Genomic DNA, 24,069 nt, shown 5'->3' on the forward strand with positions numbered 1-24,069 from the left:
AGGGCCTCAGAGAGATGGGAAGGAATGAAAACCAGCATATCATGCAAACATGAACCCAGGGGAAACTGGTGTAGTGGTAGGAACAGCAGAAAAATCAAGCTTTATGTCTATATCTCAGAATATGTGAGCATGAGCCTGAGACATGAGAATTTAGCATCATCACTGATTATTCCTCTGCACTCTGGAATCGATTTGACAATTATGTAGTTTGTAATAAATAGATTTATTAATTTCTAGGATGAAAGTTTGGAAAACAGAAATGAAAATTAAGTAACAAATCCCTTCAACCAGGACTTCTTAACTTCAACATGAACGGTCTAGTCAGATGACATTTTGGGGGACTGTCCTACATTCTACAAATGTTTGACAGTATCTCTGGCCTCCAGCCCAGGATACCAATGGTACCCATCCCTGTATTCATGCAAATAAAATTGTCTCCAGCCAGGTTTTATTGTCTACTGCGTGCCAGGGGACTGTTCTAGGTGTTGGAAATACATCATTGAAAAGACAAAATATGCTTGTAATCATTGAGTTTTCTTGAGGAGGTGCAGCAGATGGGTAGAAAGGGTTCACCACCTAAGGAAGGGTAATAAGGTTTCAGGAGAGCCACTTACTGGATCTGACCAGAGCCTTTCTTTGCGGGATTTTGTTTCCTTATTTTATGCTGTCCTGGGGATCACACCCTGAGACATACAAATGTGAGCAAAGTGCTCTATATGTGAGCTAAACGCAGGCACGCTGGCCAGCTCGGGCATGGTGAGCACGGCTCTGGCAGGCCTTGCCTTCTCCCTACTTTTCTCTGCCTGGTTCACAACCATGACGACACATTCCTAGAGCTGGCCAGCAAGGTCTGCTCCCTTTAGCCAATAAATCCCTTCTCCTGAGGCTGATTACCAAAGTACAGCAATCAAAAGCCCCCTTTGACTCAACTAATTAACATGCCCAGTTAAAATTGAACACCTCATCCTAACACAGGGTTTTCCCAGTACCATTGTAAACTGCCCGCTGTGCCGTTGTAAACCAACATTTTCCTACGTGCCACCTCTGCCTCCTCTCTATCCAGAGGCAGCCCTTTGTTTCTCCAGGATAAATACCTCTCCCTTGCTGTCTTCCCCTTCTCCCGCATCCTCTGTCTCGTCTCCTGTCTTTGTCTTATTCCCTCCTCTTATTCCTCTGGGGCAAGTAAATCTCCCATGTGCCGAGCACCTGTTCTTGCAGGTTCTGAGCCTGTTCCATTCATTTCACTACACCGGGTCCCAGAGCCTCTCTTTAAAAAGCTTTTTATTTATGATCAGGGTTGGTCTCCAAAGCATACTGACCCTGAATTTCAGTCACCAAACTTCACTTTTATGGCAAGGAGATAAGCGAGACATCATTTTACTCTTCTGAGTCAGATCATTACATCCTAGTGAGAAAACTCAAATTCTCAAGCGTTTAACTGATGGATAAACATGGCTCTTCAACCACCAGGTCCCACGAGGCAGGGTCGTTTCAGAGATTTCTATCTTACCGGCATCCAGTATCAGCCTGTCTTTAATGCCAATAAAATCGCGTAGATATAAAAGGTCAGAATCCAGACTATTAAGTTCAGCCGAGCAGAGAAAAGTCAGCCATAACACCAAACTTAATTGGGCACTCCGTGTTTCAACTTGAGTTCTCACAAAATGATCACTGCCTCCGGAGTGAGGTATTATGAATTTTCTCTAATGCTTTCATCTCAGAAAGGCTATCTCATGAAACTTCAGAACTGGAGTAGTAAAAGCAGCAACAGCAAGTAACCCAGCGCACTTCTCGTCGCCGCCCCCACACGAGGAGCAGCGGGGCATGAGCTCAGGCTCGTAAAAGCGGTGACAGGAAAAGTGTCCAGTCAGGCTTTGGAACTCACGAGTCCTACATCACTTAGCTAAGCTTACATCACTCGCATAAAGCCTGATCCCACGAGGGCTTTGCGTCAGTAAAGCGCTGGCTCATGTCCCGCTTCTTTAAAGGTCACAGATTTTAAATGTATATCTCCTAATAAATCCGGCCGTGGGAGAGAGCGTTGGCAACTCGAGAAAAACACAATCACTTTCAAATCAAAGTCAAATTTTGTAAAGGCGCTTAAAGAGATTCAAGGACAGGATACAGCTTTCTTTAGTATTCAAGAGGCAAAAATAAATAAGCAAATACTCTCAGCATGGAGGCCAAATACCAAATATATCCCTAGAGTCGCTGTTGCAGAGGCAGAACAGCTAAGGGACAAGGTGCATGACTGGAGCCCCTCACAGCCCAGGACAAACTGGAGGCTCAGGCAAGCTACCACCTTATGGAAATATCTAACCGTTCTTGATCACAGCTCTATGAATATATCCTTGTGTGTAGATTTTTATTTACCACGGCTATTTTTTATACTTTAAAAAAAGTTTTTAAGCTTCAGATAGGAGTTTGGCTATGAAGTAAACACTTCAATTTCATTCTCTGAATGAGTTTCTTTCCCCTAACTCAGTTATACTTTCTTTCTTTCTTTCTTTTTTTTTGGGGGGGGGGATTTTTCGAGGCAGGGTTTCTCCGTAGTTTTTGGTTCCTGTCCTGGAACTAGCTCTTGTAGACCAGGCTGGCCTCTCTGCCTCCCGAGTGCTGGGATTAAAGGCATGTGCCACCACCACCCGGCTTCAGTTATACTTTCTAGACTACTTTATGAGATGTTCGATCACGGACATGGAAATATTTGTAATATAACAGCCATTCTCTGAGCACTTCAGTTCACAGTTCCTTATAGACTTATAAACTAAAACTAAATGGTCTTCCTAAGAATAAATGCGTGTACGTATGTCTTTATAACTGGTCATATAAACTAAATTGCTCTATTAAAGGCACATGAGCTCATTTTGAAATGATAAGAGTTATTCAAAAATAAAATGGGGATGCGGTGTTGAAGATGGCTCAGCAGGTAAACAGCTTGTAAAACAAGGGTGAGAAGGATCCCCAGCACCACCTCTATGCCTCCCTGTAATGCCAGCATGGAGAAGGCAGAGACAGGGGCTCCTCAGAGTACGCTGGCTGGCTAGACTAGCCAAACTTGTGTGAGTTCCTGATGCAGATGACATACCTTGACTCACATAAGGTTGGAATCATAGAGGAAGACATCTGACTTCAAGCTCTGGCCTCCACACACAAGCATGCACAGATGTATAAACACACACGTGTACACATACATACACAAATGCATTAGTTAAGAAGTCAGATTTCTTGACTTTGTAAAAGCACAAAAGTATAAAGTGACTAAAGGTACAAATCGCAATCCCAGAGAACCTAGACAACAATGAGGACTCCAAGAGAGACATGTATGGATCTAATCTACATGGAAAATAGAAAAAGACAAGATCTCCTGAGTAAATTGGGAGCATGGGGTCCTTGGGAGAGGGTTGAATGGGAGGGAAGAGGCAGGGAGGGGAGCAGAGAAAAATGTAGAGCTGAATAAAAATCAATTTAGAAAAAACAAAAAAAGAATGTGTTTAAGAAGACAGAGTCAGAGCTAACACACTTTCCCACAGCTGCAGCTGCGGCTTGTTTTCAGTTTCTAAGTCTTGACTTAACGCTCAGCCAGATCTGGAGCTTCCAGAAGCAGTTTGTGTCATAGTTAACAATTTTCAGAGTTAGTGCTTTCCCAAGGTTTTCAGGGACATGTTTTATTGTATGTGGGCAGGGGATGGGGAGGAAGGGGAGGAGGGAGGGAGGGACAGAGGGAGGGAGGGAGGGAGGGAGGGAGGGAGGAGAGAGGGAGGGAGGGAGGAGGGAGGGAGGGGGAGGGAGGGGGAGGGAGGGAGGGAGGAGGGGGGAGGGAGGGAGGGAGGGAGGAGGGGGGGAGGGAGGGAGGGAGGGGAGAGGGGGAGGAGGAGGAGGGAGGGGAGAGGGGGGAGGAGGGAGGGAGGGAGGAGGGAGGGAGGGGGAGGGGGGAGGGAGGGGGGAGGGGGGAGGGAGGGAAATGCTGTAGGCTCTAGCACCGACATGAGAAAAATAATACTTGGACTATTTGTGGTTATGTATTGATGGAGGAAGGTCATTGGTTAATTAATAAAGAAACTGCTTGGCCCTGAAAGGTTAGAACATAGGTGTGTGGAGTAAACAGAACAGAATGCTGGGAGGAAGAGGAAGTGAGGTAAGATGCCTCAGACAGACGCCATTTCCTCTCCTCTCTGGAGCAGACGTGATGAAGCTCCAACCCTTAATGGACGTAGGCTAGAATCTTCCTGGTAAGCGCACCTCTTGGTGCTACACACATTAATAGAAATCGGCCAAGCAATGTTTATATGAATACAGTTTGTGTGTTGTTATTTCGGGGCATAAGCTAGCCAGGCTGTAGTAATAAGGGCGGCGGGGCTGCATTCCCAGAACCCCAGCCGCCTGCCCGGCTAGCTTATGCCCCGAAATAATTACACAGACACTGTATTCTTTCAAGCACTGCTTGGCCCTTTAGCTCCAGCACTTACAGGCTAATTCTCACATCCCGATCAACCCATCTCTAACAATCTGTGAGAACCGGTCTTACCGGGAAGATTCTAGCCTAGTCCATCCTGGGTTGGAGCTTCATGCCGGGAGCGGGGCATGGCGTCTCTCTCAGGCGTCTTCTAGCCTATGTCCATACTGGGTCGGAGCTTCATCCCGGGAGTGGGGCATGGCGTCTCTCTCAGGCGTCTGCTCCCGAGAGGAGAGCTGTGTAGTCTCTGAGCTCACTTCCTCTTCCTCCCAGCATTTTGTTCTGTTTACTCCTCCCACCTATCCTCTAACCAATAAAATGGGCCAGGGCAGTGCCTTTATTAGCCAATTACCTTCCTCCATCATTTCCCCTTTTTCGGTTTAAACCAAAAAAAAGCTTTAACTTTCACATAGCAAAATTACATATAACAAAACAGTTATCAAGTAAAAGTTACAATAATCTTTATCATAACTAAGGAAAACTATAACTATAACCAACTATTTTTTAATTCCATCAAAGACTCCAGAAAGATACAATACTACATAAGCAAACAGGAAAAAAGCAACTTTTAAAACTCTAGAAATGATAGAGACATCTCGCTGCCTGGACAGTCACCCAAAGTTCCTCTGTACCGTTGGGGCATCCATCTTCAGCCTTCAGACCCATGGTATCCAGCAGACATTTCCATAAAGCAGGAAAATTCAAAGTCAGTTCAGTCACTATCTGTTGTGTCCTGCAGAATGTCTCGCAGACTCTTTCATGAATCAAGAACCCCGAAAGATCATCTCACCTTAGGCAAGTTCAGTAGTCCTCTCTCTGCGGGTTCTCTGTGTCCAGTTTATGCAATAGTCCAGGCAAGAGCAGTTTCTTGCCCAAATGGCTATCAAACTCCATAACGAGCCTCTTCGATGCCCATCTTCCTCTTGAAGTAGATTGGTGCTGCCAGGAGCAGAGCGTCTCATTGTCATGAAAAGTCCTCAGTTATTAAAACATTAAATGTCCTATTCTGTAATCTTTGAAAGACATGAAGAATGTCTATCTAAAATATATCTCTATATATCTAGAAAATCTAATTAACATGACTACAAGCTTTACTATTATCGATGATTATCTATTAACAACCTATATTTCTTAATTATACAGTACATATTTAAATGAACTACACAATCACAATACCTTAATCAAAATCAGAAACACTTATATATATAACAAAATTGACCTTAAATCTCTATCAATAAAGCAAAATCTATACTATTGTAAATTATTCATACCTATATCATATCCCCCTTTAAATGTAAAAGAACATTTATAAACATTTTTTGGGAATATGGGCGCAGTTATTTCTCTCCAAACTGCTTCCTGCTGAATGGGGGCGTCGTTAATTAGGTCTTTCATGTTATAACCTGTGTGTTAGTTTCATCTAAGTTGGCAGTTGAGCAAAGCAATTTTCTGAAGGCGTGCACAGGAACCATTCAGGAGGACGTGGTCCATCATACCAAATCGGAATAGAAGAAATAAACAGCGTCTCATCCTCTGTGAAAACAAAATAAGGAACTCTTTTCCAAAGTATCATATCCTTAGATCCAAATTTAAGATATCTATGTTGGATTAGTTCAGCAGTATTTATAAATAAATATCTTTTAGCAGCTGTTGCTCCTTCCTCAGCATTCAAATAATTCAAAGAGAGCATAATAGCATACAGTATCAAGATTCTCTGTGTATTTTCCATCTTTGTACAGCTTTGTTTTAACCTCTATTTCGTTTATTTTTACTTTTAACTTTTTGCTTTTTGAGACAGGTTCTCTGTATCTTTGACTTGAAGTAACTCTGTAGACCAGGCTGTCTTTGAACTCTCAGAGATCCGCCTGTCTCTGCCTCCCAGGCATTTGGATTAAAGGTGTAAACTACTACACCTTGAACTCACAGAGATCTGTTTGCCTCTGCCTTCTAGGCACTGGGATTAAAGGCGTGTGCTACCCCACACAACTCTCTTCCTTTTTTTTTTTTTTTACTTTAAGAATTTTGACTTTTAGTCTGCATATATTTTTAACACGCTGTAAATCATTTAGAAATTTTCTCTGTCTTTGAATCTCTCTTTACTGTATATCTCTCTTTTTCTGACCACACGAGTCTTTAATTTACCAAGCAATATCAGTAGGATTAAAGGCGTGGCTTTGCCGGCTGGATCCAGCCCATTCCTTAGCTTTCCAGCCTCATGGCTGAGGTTCTGGCTGTAGCCAGCAAGCGAGCTTCAGCAGCCTGTGCTTGCAAACCGCAGAATCGCCTGTGTAAAAGAGTCAGAGTTTGTCCTGGCAGGGCAGCCCAGAAAGCCGGCATTTTTAAACGGCACAGCTTTTTTCCTGGTACGGCTGAAAACCAAAAAGCATGTGTTCAGCTTTTCGTCAACACCGTTTAAGTGTTTCGTGGCAGGACCTCTTAATGAGCTGCAGGCTTTGCAGCTAAAGCTGAGTCAGGAAGCCTCTCTTAGATGAAAGCGCATGCTTGCCTCTAACAAGCAGAGCAGGCCCGAGAACACAGCGAGTCTAGTTGCCATCAAACAAATCGTAGCACTTTACTCCAAATGCTCTATTCAAAAGCTCTGTCCCCCACAGGAGCCAGACAGAGATCGCAATGGCGGCACAGCCCCAGGAAGTCGCGCTTTAAAATGACACAGCGTTTTTTCTGCTACTGTTGCCAAATCAGGAAATCTCTCTACAGCATGCCACCAACAAACAGCAAAAATCTGTGTTAAACTCTCTCTCCCTTATTTTTAAGCCTTCTCAGGTTTTTTAAATGGGTTTAGTTGTCCACACGTCTGGGCGCCAACTGTAGTAATAAGGGCGGTGGGGCTGCATTCCCAGAACCCCAGCCGCCTGCCCGGCTAGCTTATGCCCCGAAATAATTACACAGACACTGTATTCTTTCAAGCACTGCTTGGCCCTTTAGCTCCAGCACTTACAGGCTAATTCTCACATCCCAATCAACCCATCTCTAAAAATCTGTGAGAACCGGTCTTACCGGGAAGATTCTAGCCTAGTCCATCCTGGGTTGGAGCTTCATGCCGGGAGCGGGGCATGGCGTCTCTCTCAGGTGTCTGCTCCCGAGAGGAGAGCTGTGTAGTCTCTGAGCTCACTTCCTCTTCCTCCCAGCATTTTGTTCTGTTTACTCCTCCCACCTATCCTCTAACCAATAAAATGGGCCAGGGCAGTGCCTTTATTAGCCAATTACCTTCCTCCATCACCAGGCGGCCGGGAGCTGGGTGGCAGGAAGTGGCCGGCAACTCCTTCAACAGTGTATTCTGCTGTATGTGTGCAGAGATGAACACACACAAGTACAGAAGCTCTCAGAGACCAGCAACATCAGACTTGTCTAATATGGGCCTGGGAACCTTCCGATGGTAGGAATTTCTTTAATAATTAAGAGCAACACTTGGGAGGAAGTGGCCAGAGGAGACATTCAACAAAGTTTAGCTGGACTGAACTCTCTTCACACAGGACAGTTAGATCTGTTACAGAACAATACTAAGTTTTACACTCTATAAAAGTATCCTGGGGGGGGGGGGGTTGGAGAGACGGCTCAGTGGTTAAGAGCATTGCCTGCTCTTCCAAAGGTCCTGAGTTCAATTCCCAGCAACCACATGGTGGCTCACAACCATCTGTAATGAGGTCTGGTGCCCTCTTCTGGCCTGCAGACATACACACAGACAGAATATTGTATACATAATAAATAAATAAATATTTAAAAAAAGTATCCTGGGTTGAGAAGTAGCACCCACCTCAAAAAGTGTGTCTCAGAGTTGTGAAGATACAGTGAGCTAGGATTAAGTCACACTGAATCAGAGTGGATAAAAGTCCAAGGACTGCCCTTCTAAGAGGAAACAGCAGCAACATGTGACCTTTAGTTCACGCCATGGCGTGCACAGGGAACCACTATACCAACCATTACTGTGATTGCCAGTGTTCCACAGGTTGTCCATTGTGCATCACGGGTCACATTTTGGAGTCTCACTCCCTCAAAGAAAGATTAGCATAAAAGACACCCAGTTTCAGATAATCTTTAACCAGAGGCTTACTCATTCTGATCTATTCCAATAAATGAAAGTATATTAAAAAAGACCCAATGATTAAAATCAAATATCTTAAATATAGTATTTGAAGGGACGTATTCAAAATAACATATTCAATATTAAGTGAAAAGATACATCCTTTCATAAAGTATAATTTCAATTTTATTCATAAGTGAATATGTCAAAATTAAATACTGAAAGAAAACAACATATTGTCTCTGGAAGATAAAATTAAAGGTACCTTATACTTTGTATATACAATCTTATATACCTTTTTTAAATTATTTCTATTTTTGAGATTATAATATGATTACAACATTTTCCCCTTCTCCTGTCCTTCCTCCAAAGTCTCCCTTATTCCCTTGTTGCTCTCTTTCAAATGCACAGCCTCTGTTTTCATACAGATACGGATATACCTTTTATATGAGAAATGCTTCCATTATGTTTTACTTCTTGTTTTGTGTTTGTTTGACAATATCTCTTGCGTTCTAGGCTGGCCTAAGCTTGCTATGCAGCCAAGGATGATCTCAAATGTTTGATTGTCCTTGCCCCACTAGCATGACAGGTATGTGCCACTACACAAGCTTGGAAGTGCTGGGGATCAAACCGAGGCTTCAAGCCTGTTAGATGAGCACTCTACCAAGTGTACAACCTCCTCGGTCCCGAATTACTTCTAGAACCAGAAAAATGCTAAGCAGATTATGATGGCACACACTTGTCATATGGTTTTCAGTTAACATTCTTATTTATATAATTCTTGATTTAGAATAAAAGCTTTGGGGTGTGAGGAACTGGAAGACAGATAAAAGCACTTGTTGTTAGAGGACACAGGATCGATTCCCAGCACCCACACGGTTGCTCACAGATGTTCATATCTCCAGTTCCAGGAGATCTGGTGCCCTCTTCTGACCTCCACAGACACCAGGTGTGCACACAGGCCACACAGACAGACAAGCAGGCCAAACACTCACATACACAAATAGATAAATCTAACCAAGTCAGCTTCCAGGATTTAAAAGCTACCTCAATAAAGATCACACCCTACTGAAAACTAAGTATATTCTAGGTTGTGCCCCAAATTTTAGAACATGAAACAGCATAAAGCTCAAATAAAGACCATCTCTAAAAGAACAGCAGTAAAAGAAACCGAGTCTATTCTACAGGATGCAGTTACAGTGTTGTGGGAGTTCACGGTGTGCTTAAAAATAACATGTATACAACTCTCACTTTTCTCTTCCATTGTTCATACTTTTCAACATCTTATAGTAAAATCCTGTTCTAAAACACACCTTTTAGAAACTGCTTCCTATTACTACCTGGAGATTGTGAATGATCACTATAATTGAGGTGACTCGCATTGCCAATCATTTCAATATTACCACATATTTCACATATAATTCATTGTCAAAGTAATTTCTAGTCTTTTGACACTCCCTATAAAACAGTTGATAAACATTTACCAGCTTTGTACGCTCATGAGGTTAGTGGTTTTAAGCATCAACTCCAGAAACTTGTCTGAAATCATAGTTTTGTAAATAAGAATTTGGGGATTACGCTAATGTATAATGACTCCAAACAAGGTCTATATCCTTCATCCTTACACTGCTCAGTCTTCATTGTGGGTAATGTTCACGTGCCTTACTTTGAAACTGAACTCTATGACACTTAGGACCGTACTCCAGCCAGCAATTTATCTCTGCGTTTGTCATGTGTTCCATTAGTTTGCCCCATCTCTCAATCGTGGAAAACCAATCACACACCAATAATTTGTAGAAAATTATTACTGTCTTTGAAAATTCTGAAGCAAATAATTGGGAACAAAGATCAGATGGGTTTGTATATTATCTTATTTCAGAGGCTAATGGGAATGTCTGAAGCTGGATCTGGCATGTCAAAGACATGCTAAAATCATTGGAAGCAATGGTGTTTAAATACAACAGCAGATACAGAATCTCTTTTTAGAAGAAACTGTGAATTAACAGCAATACCAAGGTGGATGTTGAGTGCTGTTGAAGAACATTATAGGTTTGTTCACTTAGTAAATATATTAAGTTGAAATTCAAGGTATGTCTGATGGGAAAGTTCACATTCTAGCATCAACACAGACTTGAAAGGGTTATTCCTTTACATAGTCTATGCTATAGTAGTAGAAGTGACATTGGAAGGGGTTTTGGGAGTTAGGGTTGTACCACATTGTGCACAGAGTTAAATCAATACCCACAATATGAATAAAATTATGGAGTCTTTGCTGAAAACATTTATTCTTTCCTATAATTTGAAACCATAAATTTTTAACAACACAGTAAATCTTTAAAAAATAAAATGTGAGCTATAATGGTTAATATTTATTGCTAATTTATTAGGCTGTAGAATCATCCAGAAGGCAAGCTTTAGATGTCTGTGTCGGGTCACTTAGACAAGGCTACTTTGTAGACATGTTGGGAGGGGTTACTTAGTCGAGAGAGGCGAGAAGTGCCACTCTGAAGACGGGCAGCCCCATTCCGTGGGCTGGGTCCCAGATGCATAAAAGAATGAGCACGAGAATTCAATTACAGACACCTATAATCAGACACTTCGCCCTCCTGATGCCATGACTTAGCCACCATGATGGACTATACCCTTGGCCTGTGAATCAACAAACCCTTCCTTCCGTAAGATGCTGTGTCACGGCAACAAGATAACATAGGAAAGGATGATCTAATTCAGTGATTCCATTTCTGAATATGCATTCAGAGAAACTGAAAGTAAAAACTAAAACTTAGTGAACAAATCTTCTACAATAGTGGCAGCAGTCCTGCTCACAGTAAGCAAGAGACAGAAACATGCTCATGTGTTCATCCACGGAGAAACGGAGAGAAACGAACTGCATGCACACATGTGGTCTGAGAGACTATGATTCAGCCTGGAATGAACAAGGAAAACCCAACTCTTTATAGCAGGGACAAACTTGAGTGACATTGTGCAAAATAAGCCAGTTACAAAAGGACAAGTGTGAGCTAATTCTATCTCTGTGGACTACACGAAGCAATCAAATTCATAGAGACAGAAAGTAGAAAGAAGGAGAAATGCCTCATTTTAAAATGCTGTGGTAGATGTCAATAAGAGATAAGAAATTATCTGATTGGGAATTTGTCTAAAGACATCATTTCAGTTGGTAAGGTAACTAAATAAGTTCTAGAGGTAGGTGGTGGTGATGGACCATATCAAAGTACTGTGTCAAGACTGCTCTATTAGAAGATAAGGCTTTCTGCCCTTTTCTGAAGAGGAAGAAGGAGGAGTGGATGGTGGAGACAGAGGAGGTTGTGGGGAGAGACTGGAAGGAGGGGAGGGATTGACAGAAAACTGTGATCAAGCTGGAAAATAATTAGCTAATTAAGTAATTAATTAATACTTAAAAGATAAGCCTTTTATAATATATATTTTACCACAGAGTATTGCACACAGTTTTCTAAGGCATATTTTAACTCCTTTCATATATTTTTCCTTTTCAACATAAAACACTGTTTTTCCTAGATTAAAATGTCTGAAAACTACATTTTGAATAAATCAGTAAGAAAAAAAAGTAATGGGTTTCTATGGCCTGCCTGCACCAAGCAGGGTAGGCGCTTTGTTTGCGACCTGCCCACCAGCACGGAGGCCTGATCTCTCGGCGCCAGGAGACCCAGTGTTGGGGTGAGTCTCTGGCCCCGCGGCGCCAGCCCGGGAAGGGGAGTTCAGAGGTTCCTTGGTCTCCTATCCTTCTTGAGCTCTCGGCAGGGCCCCCACTCCCTGCGTACCTCCTCCTTCTTCCTAGCCCACCCAGCTTCCAGCCAGAACCCTCCCCACTTTGCCCCACCGCCCTCTTTCTGCACATAACATCACCCAGCCCAGCCTGTCTGGGCACTGGGTCCGAATCCTCAGGGCACCCAAGCGGGCAGGAGTTTCTTTGTTACTTTGGCCTGCCTGCACCAAGCAGGGTAGGCGCTTTGTTTGCGACCTGCCCACCAACACGGAGGCCTGATCTCTCGGCGCCAGGAGACCCAGCGTTGGGGAGACCGAGTGTTGGGGAGACCCAGCGTTGGGGAGAGACAACGTTGGGGAGAGCCAGCATTGGGTAGGCAAGGAGACCTGATCCGGTAAAGAAGATCCATAAGGGAGCATTTGGAAGAAGAGATGGGTAGACGCCAAGGCAAGAATTCACCCAACAAGCTGAAAAGCAACATGAAGCCACCAGAAACCAGCGACCTCACAACGGGAGGACATGAACACCTTAATCAAGAAGAAGTAGAAAAGATTGACTTCATGAAAGCGATTGACGCCCTTAAACAGCATGTAAAAAACGCCCTTATAGAAATGGATGAGAAATATAACAGAAAGTTTGAAGAACTGAATAAATCAGTGAATGATACCCTAGAAAACCAAGGAAAAACAATCAAACAGATAATGGAAACGTTGCAAGACTTGAAAACTGAAATGGAGGCAAAGAAGAAAACACAAACAGAGGGCCGGCTGGACATGGAAAATTTAAGTAAACAAACAGAGTCTACAGAAACAAGCATAACCAACAGAATACAAGAGATAGAAGAAAGAATCTCAGATTCTGAAGATACCATAGAGAAAATAAACACTCTGATCAAAGAAAACAACAAGTCCAACAAACTCTCATCACAAAATATTCAGGAAATATGGGACACAATAAAAAGACCAAACCTAAGAATAATAGGAGTAGAAGAAGGAGAAGAAGTGCAGCTCAATGGTCCAGAAAATATATTTAATAAAATTATAGAAGAAAACTTTTCCAACCTAAAGAAAGATATACCTATGAAGGTTCAAGAAGCATACAGAACACCGAATAGGTTGGATCAAAAAAGAACATCCCCTCGCCATATAATTATCAAAACACAAAGCATACAGAATAAGGAAAGAATATTAAGAGCTGCAAAGGAAAAAGTCCAAATTACTTATAAAGGTAAACCTATCAGACTTACACCTGACTTCTCCATGGAAACCATGAAAGCCAGAAGGTCCTGGATAGATGTACTTCAGAAACTAAGAGACCATGGATGCAAGCCCAGATTACTATACCCAGCCAAGCTTTCGTTCACTATAAATGGAGAAAATAAAATTTTCCAGGATAAAAACAAATTTAAACAATACGCAGCCACAAATCCAGCCTTACAGAAAGTAATAGAAGGAAAATCACTAACCAAGGAGTCCAACAATGACCACAATAACTCAGACATCTAGAGACCCTTCACCAACACAAATCAAAGAAGGGAAACACACAAACTCTACGACTAAAAAAGTGACCAGAGTTAACAACCACTGGTCATTAATATCACTTAATGTCAATGGACTCAACTCACCTATTAAAAGGCACAGGCTAAGAGATTGGATACGAAAACAGGATCCAACATTCTGCTGTTTACAAGAAACACACCTCAACCACAAAGACAGGCACCTACTCAGAGTAAAGGGCTGGGAAAAGGCAAATCAAGCAAATGGACCTAAGAAACAAGCAGGTGTGGCCATACTAATCTCTAACAAAGTTGACTTCAAACTTAAATCAATCAGAAGAGATGGAGAGGGGCATTTTATACTCATAACAGGAACAGTTCAGCAGGATGAAGTCTCAATTCTGAACATCTATGCCCCTAATATAAAAGCACCCACGTACATAAAAGAAACATTGCTAAAACTCAAGGCAGCCATCAAACCGCACACACTAATAGTAGGAGACTTCAACACCCCTCTCTCACCAATGGACAGGTCAATCAGACAGAAACCTAACAGAGAAATAAGAGAATTAATGGAGGTAATGAATCAAATGGACTTAACAGACATCTATAGAACATTCCACCCAAATAGGAAAGAATATACCTTCTTCTCTGCAGCTCATGGAACCTTCTCAAAAATCGACCACATAGTCGGTAACAAAGCAAACATCCACAGTTACAAAAAAATATTAGTAACCACCTGTGTCTTATCAGATCACCATGGATTAAAGTTAGAATTCAACAACAATGCTACCCCCAAAAAGCCTACAAACTCATGGAAACTGAACAGTCAACTACTGAACCATACCTGGATTAAGGAAGAAATTAAGAAAGAAATTAAAGTCTTCCTGGAATTCAATGAAAATAAAGAAACAACATACTTAAACTTATGGGACACTATGAAAGCAGTCCTAAGAGGAATGTTCATAGCACTAAGTGCCCACTTAAAGAAAACAGAGAAAGCTCACATTGGAGACTTAACAGCCCAACTGAAAACTCTAGAAAAAAAAAGAAGCAGACTCACCTAGGAGGAGTAGAAGACTGGAAATAATCAAACTGAGGGCTGAAATCAACAAAATAGAAACACAGAAAACAATACAAAGAATCAATGAAACAAAAAGCTGGTTCCTGGAGAAAATCAACAAGATTGACAAACCCCTATCCAAACTAATCAAACGGCAGAGAGAGAATTTGCAAATCAATAAGATCAGAAATGAAAAGGGGGACATAACCACAGACACAGAGGAAATTCAGAGAATCATTAGATCTTACTACAAAAGCCTATATGCCACAAAACTGGAAAATGTAAAGGAAATGGACACTTTTTTAGATAAATACCATATACCAAAGTTAAACCAGGACCAGGTGAACAATCTAAATAGACCTGTTAGTCGCAAAGAATTAGAAGAGGTTATCAAATTCCTCCCTACCAAAAAAAAGCCCAGGACCAGATGGTTTCAATGCGGAATTCTACCAGAACTTCCAAGAAGACCTAATACCTATACTCCTTAATGTATTTCACAATATAGAAACAGAAGAGTCATTGCCAAATTCCTTTTATGAAGCTACAGTTACTCTGATACCAAAACCGCACAAAGACTCAACCAAGAAAGAAAATTATAGACCAATCTCACTCATGAACATCGATGCAAAAATCCTCAACAAAATACTGGCAAACCGAATCCAAGAACACATTAGGAAAATTATCCATTATGATCAAGTAGGCTTCATCCCAGGGATGCAGGGCTGGTTCAACATACGAAAATCTATCAATGTAATCCAGCATATAAATAAACTGAAAGAAAAAAACCATATGATCATTTCATTAGATGCTGAAAAAGCATTTGACAAAATTCAACACCCCTTTGTGATAAAAGTATTGGAGAGATTAGGGATACAAGGGTCATACCTAAATATAATAAAAGCTATATACAGCAAGCCGACAGCTAACATTAAATTAAATGGAGAGAAACTTAAAGCCATCCCACTAAACTCAGGAACACGACAAGGCTGTCCACTCTCGCCATACCTCTTCAATATAGTACTTGAAGTTCTAGCAATAGCAATAAGACAACATAAGGGGATCAAGGGGATTCGAATTGGAAAGGAAGAAGTTAAACTTTCGCTATTTGCAGATGATATGATAGTGTATATAAGCGACCCCCAAAACTCCACCAAAGAACTTTTACAGCTGATAAACACCTTTAGTAATGTGGCAGGATACAAGATCAACTCCAAAAAATCAGTCGCCCTCTTATACACAAAGGATATGGAAGCAGAGAGGGAAATCAGAGAAGCTTCACCTTTCACAATAGCCACAAACAGCATAAAATATCTTGGGGTAACTCTAACCAAGGAAGTGAAAGATCTATTTGACAAGAACTTTAAGGCATTGAAGAAAGAAATTGAGGAGTATACCAGGAAATGGAAGGACCTCCCTTGCTCCTGGATTGGGAGGATCAACATAGTAAAAATGGCAATTCTACCAAAGGCAATTTATAGATTCAATGCAATCCCCATCAGGGTCCCATCAAAATTCTTCACAGATCTTGAGAGGACAATAATCAACTTTATATGGAAAAACAAAAAACCCAGGATAGCCAAAACAATCCTATACAATAAAGGATTGTCTGGAGGCATTACCATCCCTGACTTCAAACTCTATTACAGAGCTACAGTGATGAAATCAGTGTGGTACCGGCATAAAAACAGAGAAGTCGACCAATGGAATCGGATAGAAGACTCGAATTTTAACCCACAAACCTATGAACACCTCATTTTTGATAAAGGAGCCAAAAGTATACAATGGAAGAAAGAAAGCATCTTTAACAAATGGTGCTGGCATAACTGGATGTCAACCTGTAGAAGAATGAAAATAGACCCATATCTATCACCGTGCACAAAACTCAAGTCCAAATGGATTAAAGACCTCACTATCAGTCAGAACACATTGAACCTGATAGAAGAGAAAGTGGGAAGTACCCTACAGGAGATGGGCACAGGAGATCGCTTCCTATGTGTAACCCCAACAGCACAGACTTTAAGGGCAACATTGAATAAATGGGACCTACTAAAACTGAGAAGCTTCTGTAAAGCAAAGGACACTGTCACCAAGACAAAAAGGCAACCTACTGACTGGGAGAAGATCTTCACCAACCCGGCAACAGACAAAGGTCTGATCTCCAAAATATATAGAGAACTCAGGAAACTAGACTTTAAAATGCTAATTAACCCAATTAAAAAATGGGGCACTGAAATGAACAGAGAATTCTCAGCAGAGGAAGTTCAAATGGCCAAAAGACACTGAAGGTCATGCTCAACCTCCTTAGCAATCAGGGAAATGCAAATCAAAACAACTTTGAGATACCATCTTACACCTGTCAGAATGGCTAAAATCAAAAACACCAATGATAGCCTTTGCTGGAGAGGCTGTGGAGGAAGGGGAACCCTCATCCATTGCTGGTGGGAATGCAATCTTGTGCAACCACTTTGGAAATTGGTGTTTCGGTTTCTCAGGAAATTCGGGATCAACTTACCCCTGGACCCAGCAATACCACTCTTGGGAATATACCCAAGAGATGCCCTATCATATGACAAGAGCATTTGTTCAACTATGTTCATAGCAGTATTATTTGTAATAGCTAGAACCTGGAAACAACCTAGATGCCCTTCAATGGAAGAATGGATGAAGAAAGTGTGGAATATCTACACATTAGAGTACTATGCTGCGGTAAAAAACAATGACTTCTCAAATTTTGCATGCAAATGGATGGAAATAGAAAACACTATCCTGAGTGAGGTAACCCAGACCCATAAAGATGAACATGGGATGTACTCACTCATAATTGGCTTCTAGCCATAAACAAGGGTCACGGAGTCTACAATTGGTGATCCCAAAGAAGCTAAGTAAGAAGGTGAACCAAAGGAAAAGCATATAGTTGTCCTCTTGGCTATGGGAAGTAGACAAAATTGCCGGGGAGAAAATTGAGATCTTGGGGGTGGGGTGGGATGGGGGTAAGTGGAGATGGGGAGAGAGGGGGGATAGGGGAAGAATGGGGGGAGCTTGGGGAAGGGGGAGGATTGGAATGAAGGAAGGTTGGATGGGGGAGCACGGAAGCACGGTTCTTAGTTAAGGGAGCCACCTTAGGGTTGGCAAGAGACTTGAACCTAGAGTGGCTCCCAGGAGCCCAAGCCGAGGTCCCCAGTTAGTTCCTTGGGCAGCTGAGGATGGGGAACCTGAAATGACCCTATCCTATAGCAATACTGACGAATATCTTGCATATCATCATAGAACCTTCCTCTGGTGATGGATGGAGACAGAGACAGAGACCCACACTGGAGCACTGGACTGAGCTCCCAAGGTCCCGATGAGGAGCAAAAGGAGGGAGAACATGAGCAAAGAAGTCGGGACCACAAGGGGAGCACCCACCCACTGAGACAGTGGAGCTGATCTATTTGGAGCTCACCAAGGCCAGCTGAACTGTGACTGAAAAAGCATGGGATAAAACTGGACTCTGAGCATGTTGAACAATGAGGGCTGATGAGAACCCAAGGACAATGGCACGGGGTTTTGAACCTACGTAATATGCTGGCTTTGGGGGAGCCTAGCCAGTTTGGATGTTCACCTTCCTAGAAATAGACGGAGGGGGGAGGACCTAGGACTTACCACAGGGCAGGGAAATCTGACTGCTCTTTGGGCTGGAGAGGGAGGGGGAGAGGAGTGGGGGGAGGGGGAGAAGGGTGGGAGGAGGGGGAGAAGGGTGGGAAGGGTGGGAGGAGGGGGAGGGAAATGGGAGGCTGGGAGGAGGAGGAAATTTGTTTTTTTTTCTTTTCTCAATAAAAAAATGGAAAAGAAAAAAAAAGAAAAAAGTAATGGATCCACAGGTATTTGCTGAATTTTTCTGGATTAATGACTTGTAATTATTTATCTAAATATTCCAGCATGTTCACGTGGATATAAAAATGCAATATAAAAACAGCTATTTTCTTTCCCAAAGTTAGAAACTGACAAAATGAACTATCTCTATTATTTGAAATAAAGTCAAAACTCACTTCCAAATTAAAAGAAAAGTACATTTTCACAGCTGATGACTTTAAAACAATTAACAAAAGGGTCGCCTCTAGATTAATTATATGGAATAAAATTTTTGTCCAGGAAAGTAGTCTCTTCAAAAAATCAGAGGTGACCAAAAGCAGTATGCAATAACCAAGGAATCTAATGCTAACTGATAGATTAAATACTTTGATAACCATCATAATTCATTTAGTTCATGCAAGTTCAGCAGACACAGAACACAAGAGAAAGGATGAGAAAGAATGGGTTTTGAAATTCTAAAGCAAAGATAAAGATTGAGTCATTGTACAAGTCAAGGCTCAAATCCTGCACTTTTTACTGGCTGCTACATTTCCTATTCCCAACAGTATAAACAGAATATTTTTTAATTAGAGTAAAAATTAACTATACTTACACCTGCTGGAAATATCTGAATAATGTTTCCAGCTATGTCCAGGATTCTTAGTTTTTTAAGACGACAAAGTCCCTGTGTCAGAAGACAAAAGAGAGTTTTGAATATAAAGCTGTAAGTGTTAGCTTTTACTTCAGGGTGGATGGAGGTGTCCCTCCATCAAGACAGCCTTCCCCAGGGAAATCCCAATGGACTGTCAATAACTGTGACCTCTTGTCCCCTGGGCGCTCCAGAGCGGCATATTCTGAGTTACCGTCTCTAGCCCTAAACCCGCTTCTCACTCTTACTAAGTGTAGTCATAAGCCAGTTCCGAAGCGTCTCTCTGTCTTTTAATTTCTCCACTTCTTCAGACAGAAATGATACGTGTGTGGCATTGTTAAGTGGATTCACTGAGTTACCAAACTCACACAGCCTAATAGTCAATGAGAACTCTTAGACACTCTGTTATTAAAGTAGAACGCCTGTGAAGGAGAAAGCAGCTATAATCCTGAAATAGTCTCTGCAATGATAATTTCACCAGAACTTACAGTAAACCTAGCTTTTTATTAGTGCTTTGATGACCTTTCTTCATAAAAGAAATAAAACCCATGATTATATCTACGTGGTCAACACACTGTGCATCACCACAGTGACCACACGGTTGCCATGGTGCATCACCACAGTGACCACATGGTTGCCATGCTGCATCTTCTTTCTAGTATTTCTGTTAACCAGCACATGAAAACTAGGGCTTTAAAACCAACATTTTAAATTGAAAATTGGGGGTATAATTTATTAAATGACATCAACTATGGTAAAAATGTATCTGCCACACTATCATTTTGGTGGCAGCTTCTCCCTAGGGAAATGGTATGTATGAAGCCATATCCATTAGTCTTCATCTTTTATTGTTTGCTAGCACAAGTTGCATTCTCTGGGAGAAGATGATGAGTCTGCAGTACTGAGTGTACTTTAGATTTCCATCTTTGTAAATGCCAGGTCAGGAAACAGACTTGGACAAAAACTCTTCCATGAAGAGAACACTGTGCCCGGGATAGAACTATAGAAGGAAAAGAGTTAAAACAACAGAAAATAACCAAAAAAAAGACTGACAGAGGAGATGTCAGGTTACGAAAATTCTTTTAGATTATTATATATATATATGTGTGTATAAGTATATGTGTGTGTGTGTGTGTGTGTGTGAGTTTTGCTTGCATGCATATAAACCATATGTGCATTCAGTGTCCACAGAGAGCATAAGAAGACATCAGGTCCCCTGTAACTGGAGTTATGGATAGTTGTGAACTACAATGCGTGTGCTGGGAATTGAACCCGGGTCCTCTGCAAGAACAGCAACCGCTCTGAACCCCTGAGCCATCTCTCCAGTCCCTAGATGTGCATCTTCACTTCCTGTTTTGCAGACAGAAAGACTATATCTATTCCCATATATCCATCAAACTTATCACAGTTACCTAGTTTAAAAGCCTTATGTTGATCCCTGGGCAAATCACTACATCCGGTGTGAAGGACTATTCTGATGCAAGATGAGCTGAGTAGTGGGACAAGACAACACGAGGCAAACCTCAAAGACTCACAGGGAAGGGAACTTAGAAGGCTATAACACAACCTCAGTAGGAAAACAAAAAGAAATAGGTTCTAGACACAGAAAAGCAAACACAGTCCAAACTACACAGAAGGAACAAAGCTAAAGACTGGCATTCCTTATGACTAAGGAGAGAACATGAATGACATTGAAATTTTAAACTGTTTGTATTTGTCCACTGTGACCAGGCAAATGTCAAAATATTGCGTCAGGAAATTTTAATTTTACAAAGTTAAGAAGCTTGACTTCAGGACCTGTCAGTACTTTTAATATGTGAATATATTTTGTAAAGTTCCAGAAGACATAAATTGGTCTTCTGTGATGGAAAACTACAGATTGTAGCTGGGTCATGGTGGCACATGCCTTTAATCCCTGCACTCGTGGAGGCAGAGACAGGCAGGCAGATCTCTGTGAGTTCGAGGCCAACCTGGTCTACAAGAGCTAGTTCCAGGATAGCTAGGGCTTCACAGAGAACCCCTGTCTCAAAGAAAAGCAAAACAAAACAAAAACTATAGACTGAAAATCTTACAAACAATAGAATGTAGAAGAATAAGGTCAGGATGCCAGCATGGTAGGGCTATGACGGACTCTCTTCTCTATAAACTCAAAGCCGTCTCATACTGCTTGTGTCCATTTGTCTGCTTATCCCTACACACACTCAGATCCAAAGAGACTATTTTTTGTCTTCAACTATCACAAAGGCAGTTAAAGTTTTATGCTACAACTATATTTCAAAAGTCCTAGGTCCATCTTTTACTCAAAGGGCTCTTTTCATATACCCCAGACCTCTTCAGAGGAATTAAAATCGAGCCTAAGAGGAACATAACACAAATATAAACAGAAATTATACATTCATATGCATGTGTACATATACACGTAATCCAAATGTATTAGAAAAGGATTCACACTTTTTCTTTAAATGAACTTTGAAGTGCTTTATCATTTATAACACAGGCTAAAAAGAACGATGATATGGTTTAGCTTATAACCGCTTCCCGTCATGTTAAACGAGTTCTTCTCCAACAAAAATGAGTGGAGCTTTTTTCTTTACCTCTGGCAAAGCTTCAATGTTGTTCCTGACCAGAAAAAGCTTCTGAAGATTCTGCAAGAGCTTAATCTCTTCAGGGATGCTCATGAGCTGATTGTAGTTGAGGTGCAGTTCAGAAAGACTCTGAATGGAGCAAAGCTCTGTCGGGATCCCAGTGAGCTGGTTATGATTGATGCTTAGGTAGGTAAGATTCCTTAGCCTAAGACAGCAAACAAACAAGGCGTGTGACTGCAGCTCACCGGCCAGGAAAGCCCGCTGTGAAAATGTCACTCATGATTTTCATTTTCCATGGCGCCCCGCTGAATCTCATTAAGTCAAGTGTTTGCAACTACTGTAAAGGTCTTTAGTATGACTTAATTTTTAAAAATGATTTGGGGCTGGAGAGATGGCTCAGCAGTTAAGAGCATCGCCTGCTCTTTCAAAGGTCCTGAGTTCAATTCCCAGCAACCACATGGTGGCTCACAACCATCTGTAATGAGGTCTGGTGCCCTCTTCTGGCCTGCAGGCATACAGACAGACAGAACATTGTAAACATAGTAAGTAAATAAATTTAAAAAAATGATTTATAATCAGAAAGCTACGTAATATATAGTTTTAACCAAAAGAGAATTCAACCAGATGTGGTAGTGCATGTCTGTATTCCCAAAAACTCAGGAGGCAGAAACACGTGGACTCTTCTTAGTTTGAGGCCAGCCTGGTCTACATGGTGAATTCCTGGCCAGCCAAGGCTACATTGTCAGCTCAACAACAACTACAAAGTAAAAGAAAAAAGAGAGAAAAAACAGTAACAGGCTTAATGCTTAATTGCTGCAGAAGATGAAAAGATGGGTGGACCACAGATTTGCACTCTTTGTAGGAGACCCTAGGTAGAGACCAAAAGTAAAGGCAAAGACTGTTCCTCGGGTGTAAAGGCATCTAGGAGGAGGGAGATACAGAAAACATTGGGGGAAAACAACAAAACTAAATTTTACTTGAAAAATTTCCATAATGAAATGTAATTCACTGTAAGATCATAACCATTAGATTGTTTTCTATAAAAACATTAGCCCCTTCAAGAATAAAATTACATTTTAAAACTTTTCAAGTAATAAATTAGTGAGAGAACATACAAAATCAGCATTTTTTAAATCTATTGTATCTCTATATGTAGCAATAAATAATTGGATGAAAAAGGCTTAATAAATGTCATTTATGATGACATAATAATAAAAAATATATAAAATAAGACATTTAACAAAAGACATGAGAGACCTAACTGCGAACATGTAAAAGGCTGTATTGAAAATAATTATACCATGCTCATGTGAAGAAAAAATATTTATAGTACCAATAGACAGGAGGATTCAAGAAGAAAACTTAATTTTTGTACAGGAGAAATCAATTTTAAAATGTACACAGATAGTTAAAGAATCAAACAGCCAAAAATTCTTACTAAAAAGAATAATATACTAAAAAAAAAAAAAGAAACTCACACTTCTTGATTCAAATCTGACACAGGGACAGTGGCTTGAGTTTGGAATACTGGCAGTGCTAAGACTTGGAAGCCTGTGTCTGCCTGTCCATAAATGTATAAATGTATTAGATAGATTCTAACGACCAGTGTCTAAGCTATGAAACTGGGCCTGTAGGACGTCATGTGGGTGGCGTCTTCTTAAACGAGATCATCACCTTGATCAAAGAAGCCCCTTCATAACTATTCAATATAGTACTTGAGGTTCTAGAGAGAGCAATAAGACAACAAAAGGAGATCAAGGAGATACAAATTGGAAAAGAAGAAATCAAACTCACTATTTGCTGGTGATATGATAGTTTACGTAAGTGACCCCAAAAAATCTACCAAGGAACTCCTACAACTCATAAACACCTTCAGTAATGTAGCGGGATACAAGTTTAACTTAGAAGCCAGCACCTTCAAGTAGGAGCAGGCCGGAGTTAGAGAATATGTGCACGTGTTTGCAACAACAATGAATGGAAAAGAGGCCAGGAATTTGAGAGAGAATAAGAAGGGGTGTACGGGAAGACTTGAGACGAAGAAAGGGAAGGGGGGAATGATGTAATTATACTTTAATCACAAAAATAAAACAAAACCAAAAATAGGGAGGAAATTAAGTTGCTGAAGAGTAGAGTCAAAGGGGAATAACTAGACATTGAAAAGGAATGGAGAGAGGAGTGGTCTGGATGGGGGCTGGAGAAGGTG

General features: G+C 41.2%; 1 protein-coding gene across 1 annotated transcript in view; it reads right to left on the reverse strand.

Annotated features, from left to right (window-relative positions):
* The window catches only part of Lrrc69 (leucine rich repeat containing 69), an 80,373-nt gene that overhangs the window by 40,682 nt on the left and 15,622 nt on the right, over window positions 1-24,069 (reverse strand). Inside the window, exons 4-5 of the mRNA XM_041656728.1 lie at window positions 21,876-22,071; window positions 19,246-19,317 (exon numbers count right to left, since the gene is read on the reverse strand). Coding sequence (XP_041512662.1) covers window positions 19,246-19,317; window positions 21,876-22,071 — 268 coding nt within the window. The remainder of the gene's footprint in view (window positions 1-19,245; window positions 19,318-21,875; window positions 22,072-24,069) is intronic.

This window comes from Microtus oregoni, unplaced genomic scaffold (genome assembly GCF_018167655.1).
Source record: "Microtus oregoni isolate MIOR12 unplaced genomic scaffold, Mior012 000008F_ref0000371, whole genome shotgun sequence".
NCBI classification, from domain to species: domain Eukaryota; kingdom Metazoa; phylum Chordata; class Mammalia; order Rodentia; family Cricetidae; genus Microtus; species Microtus oregoni.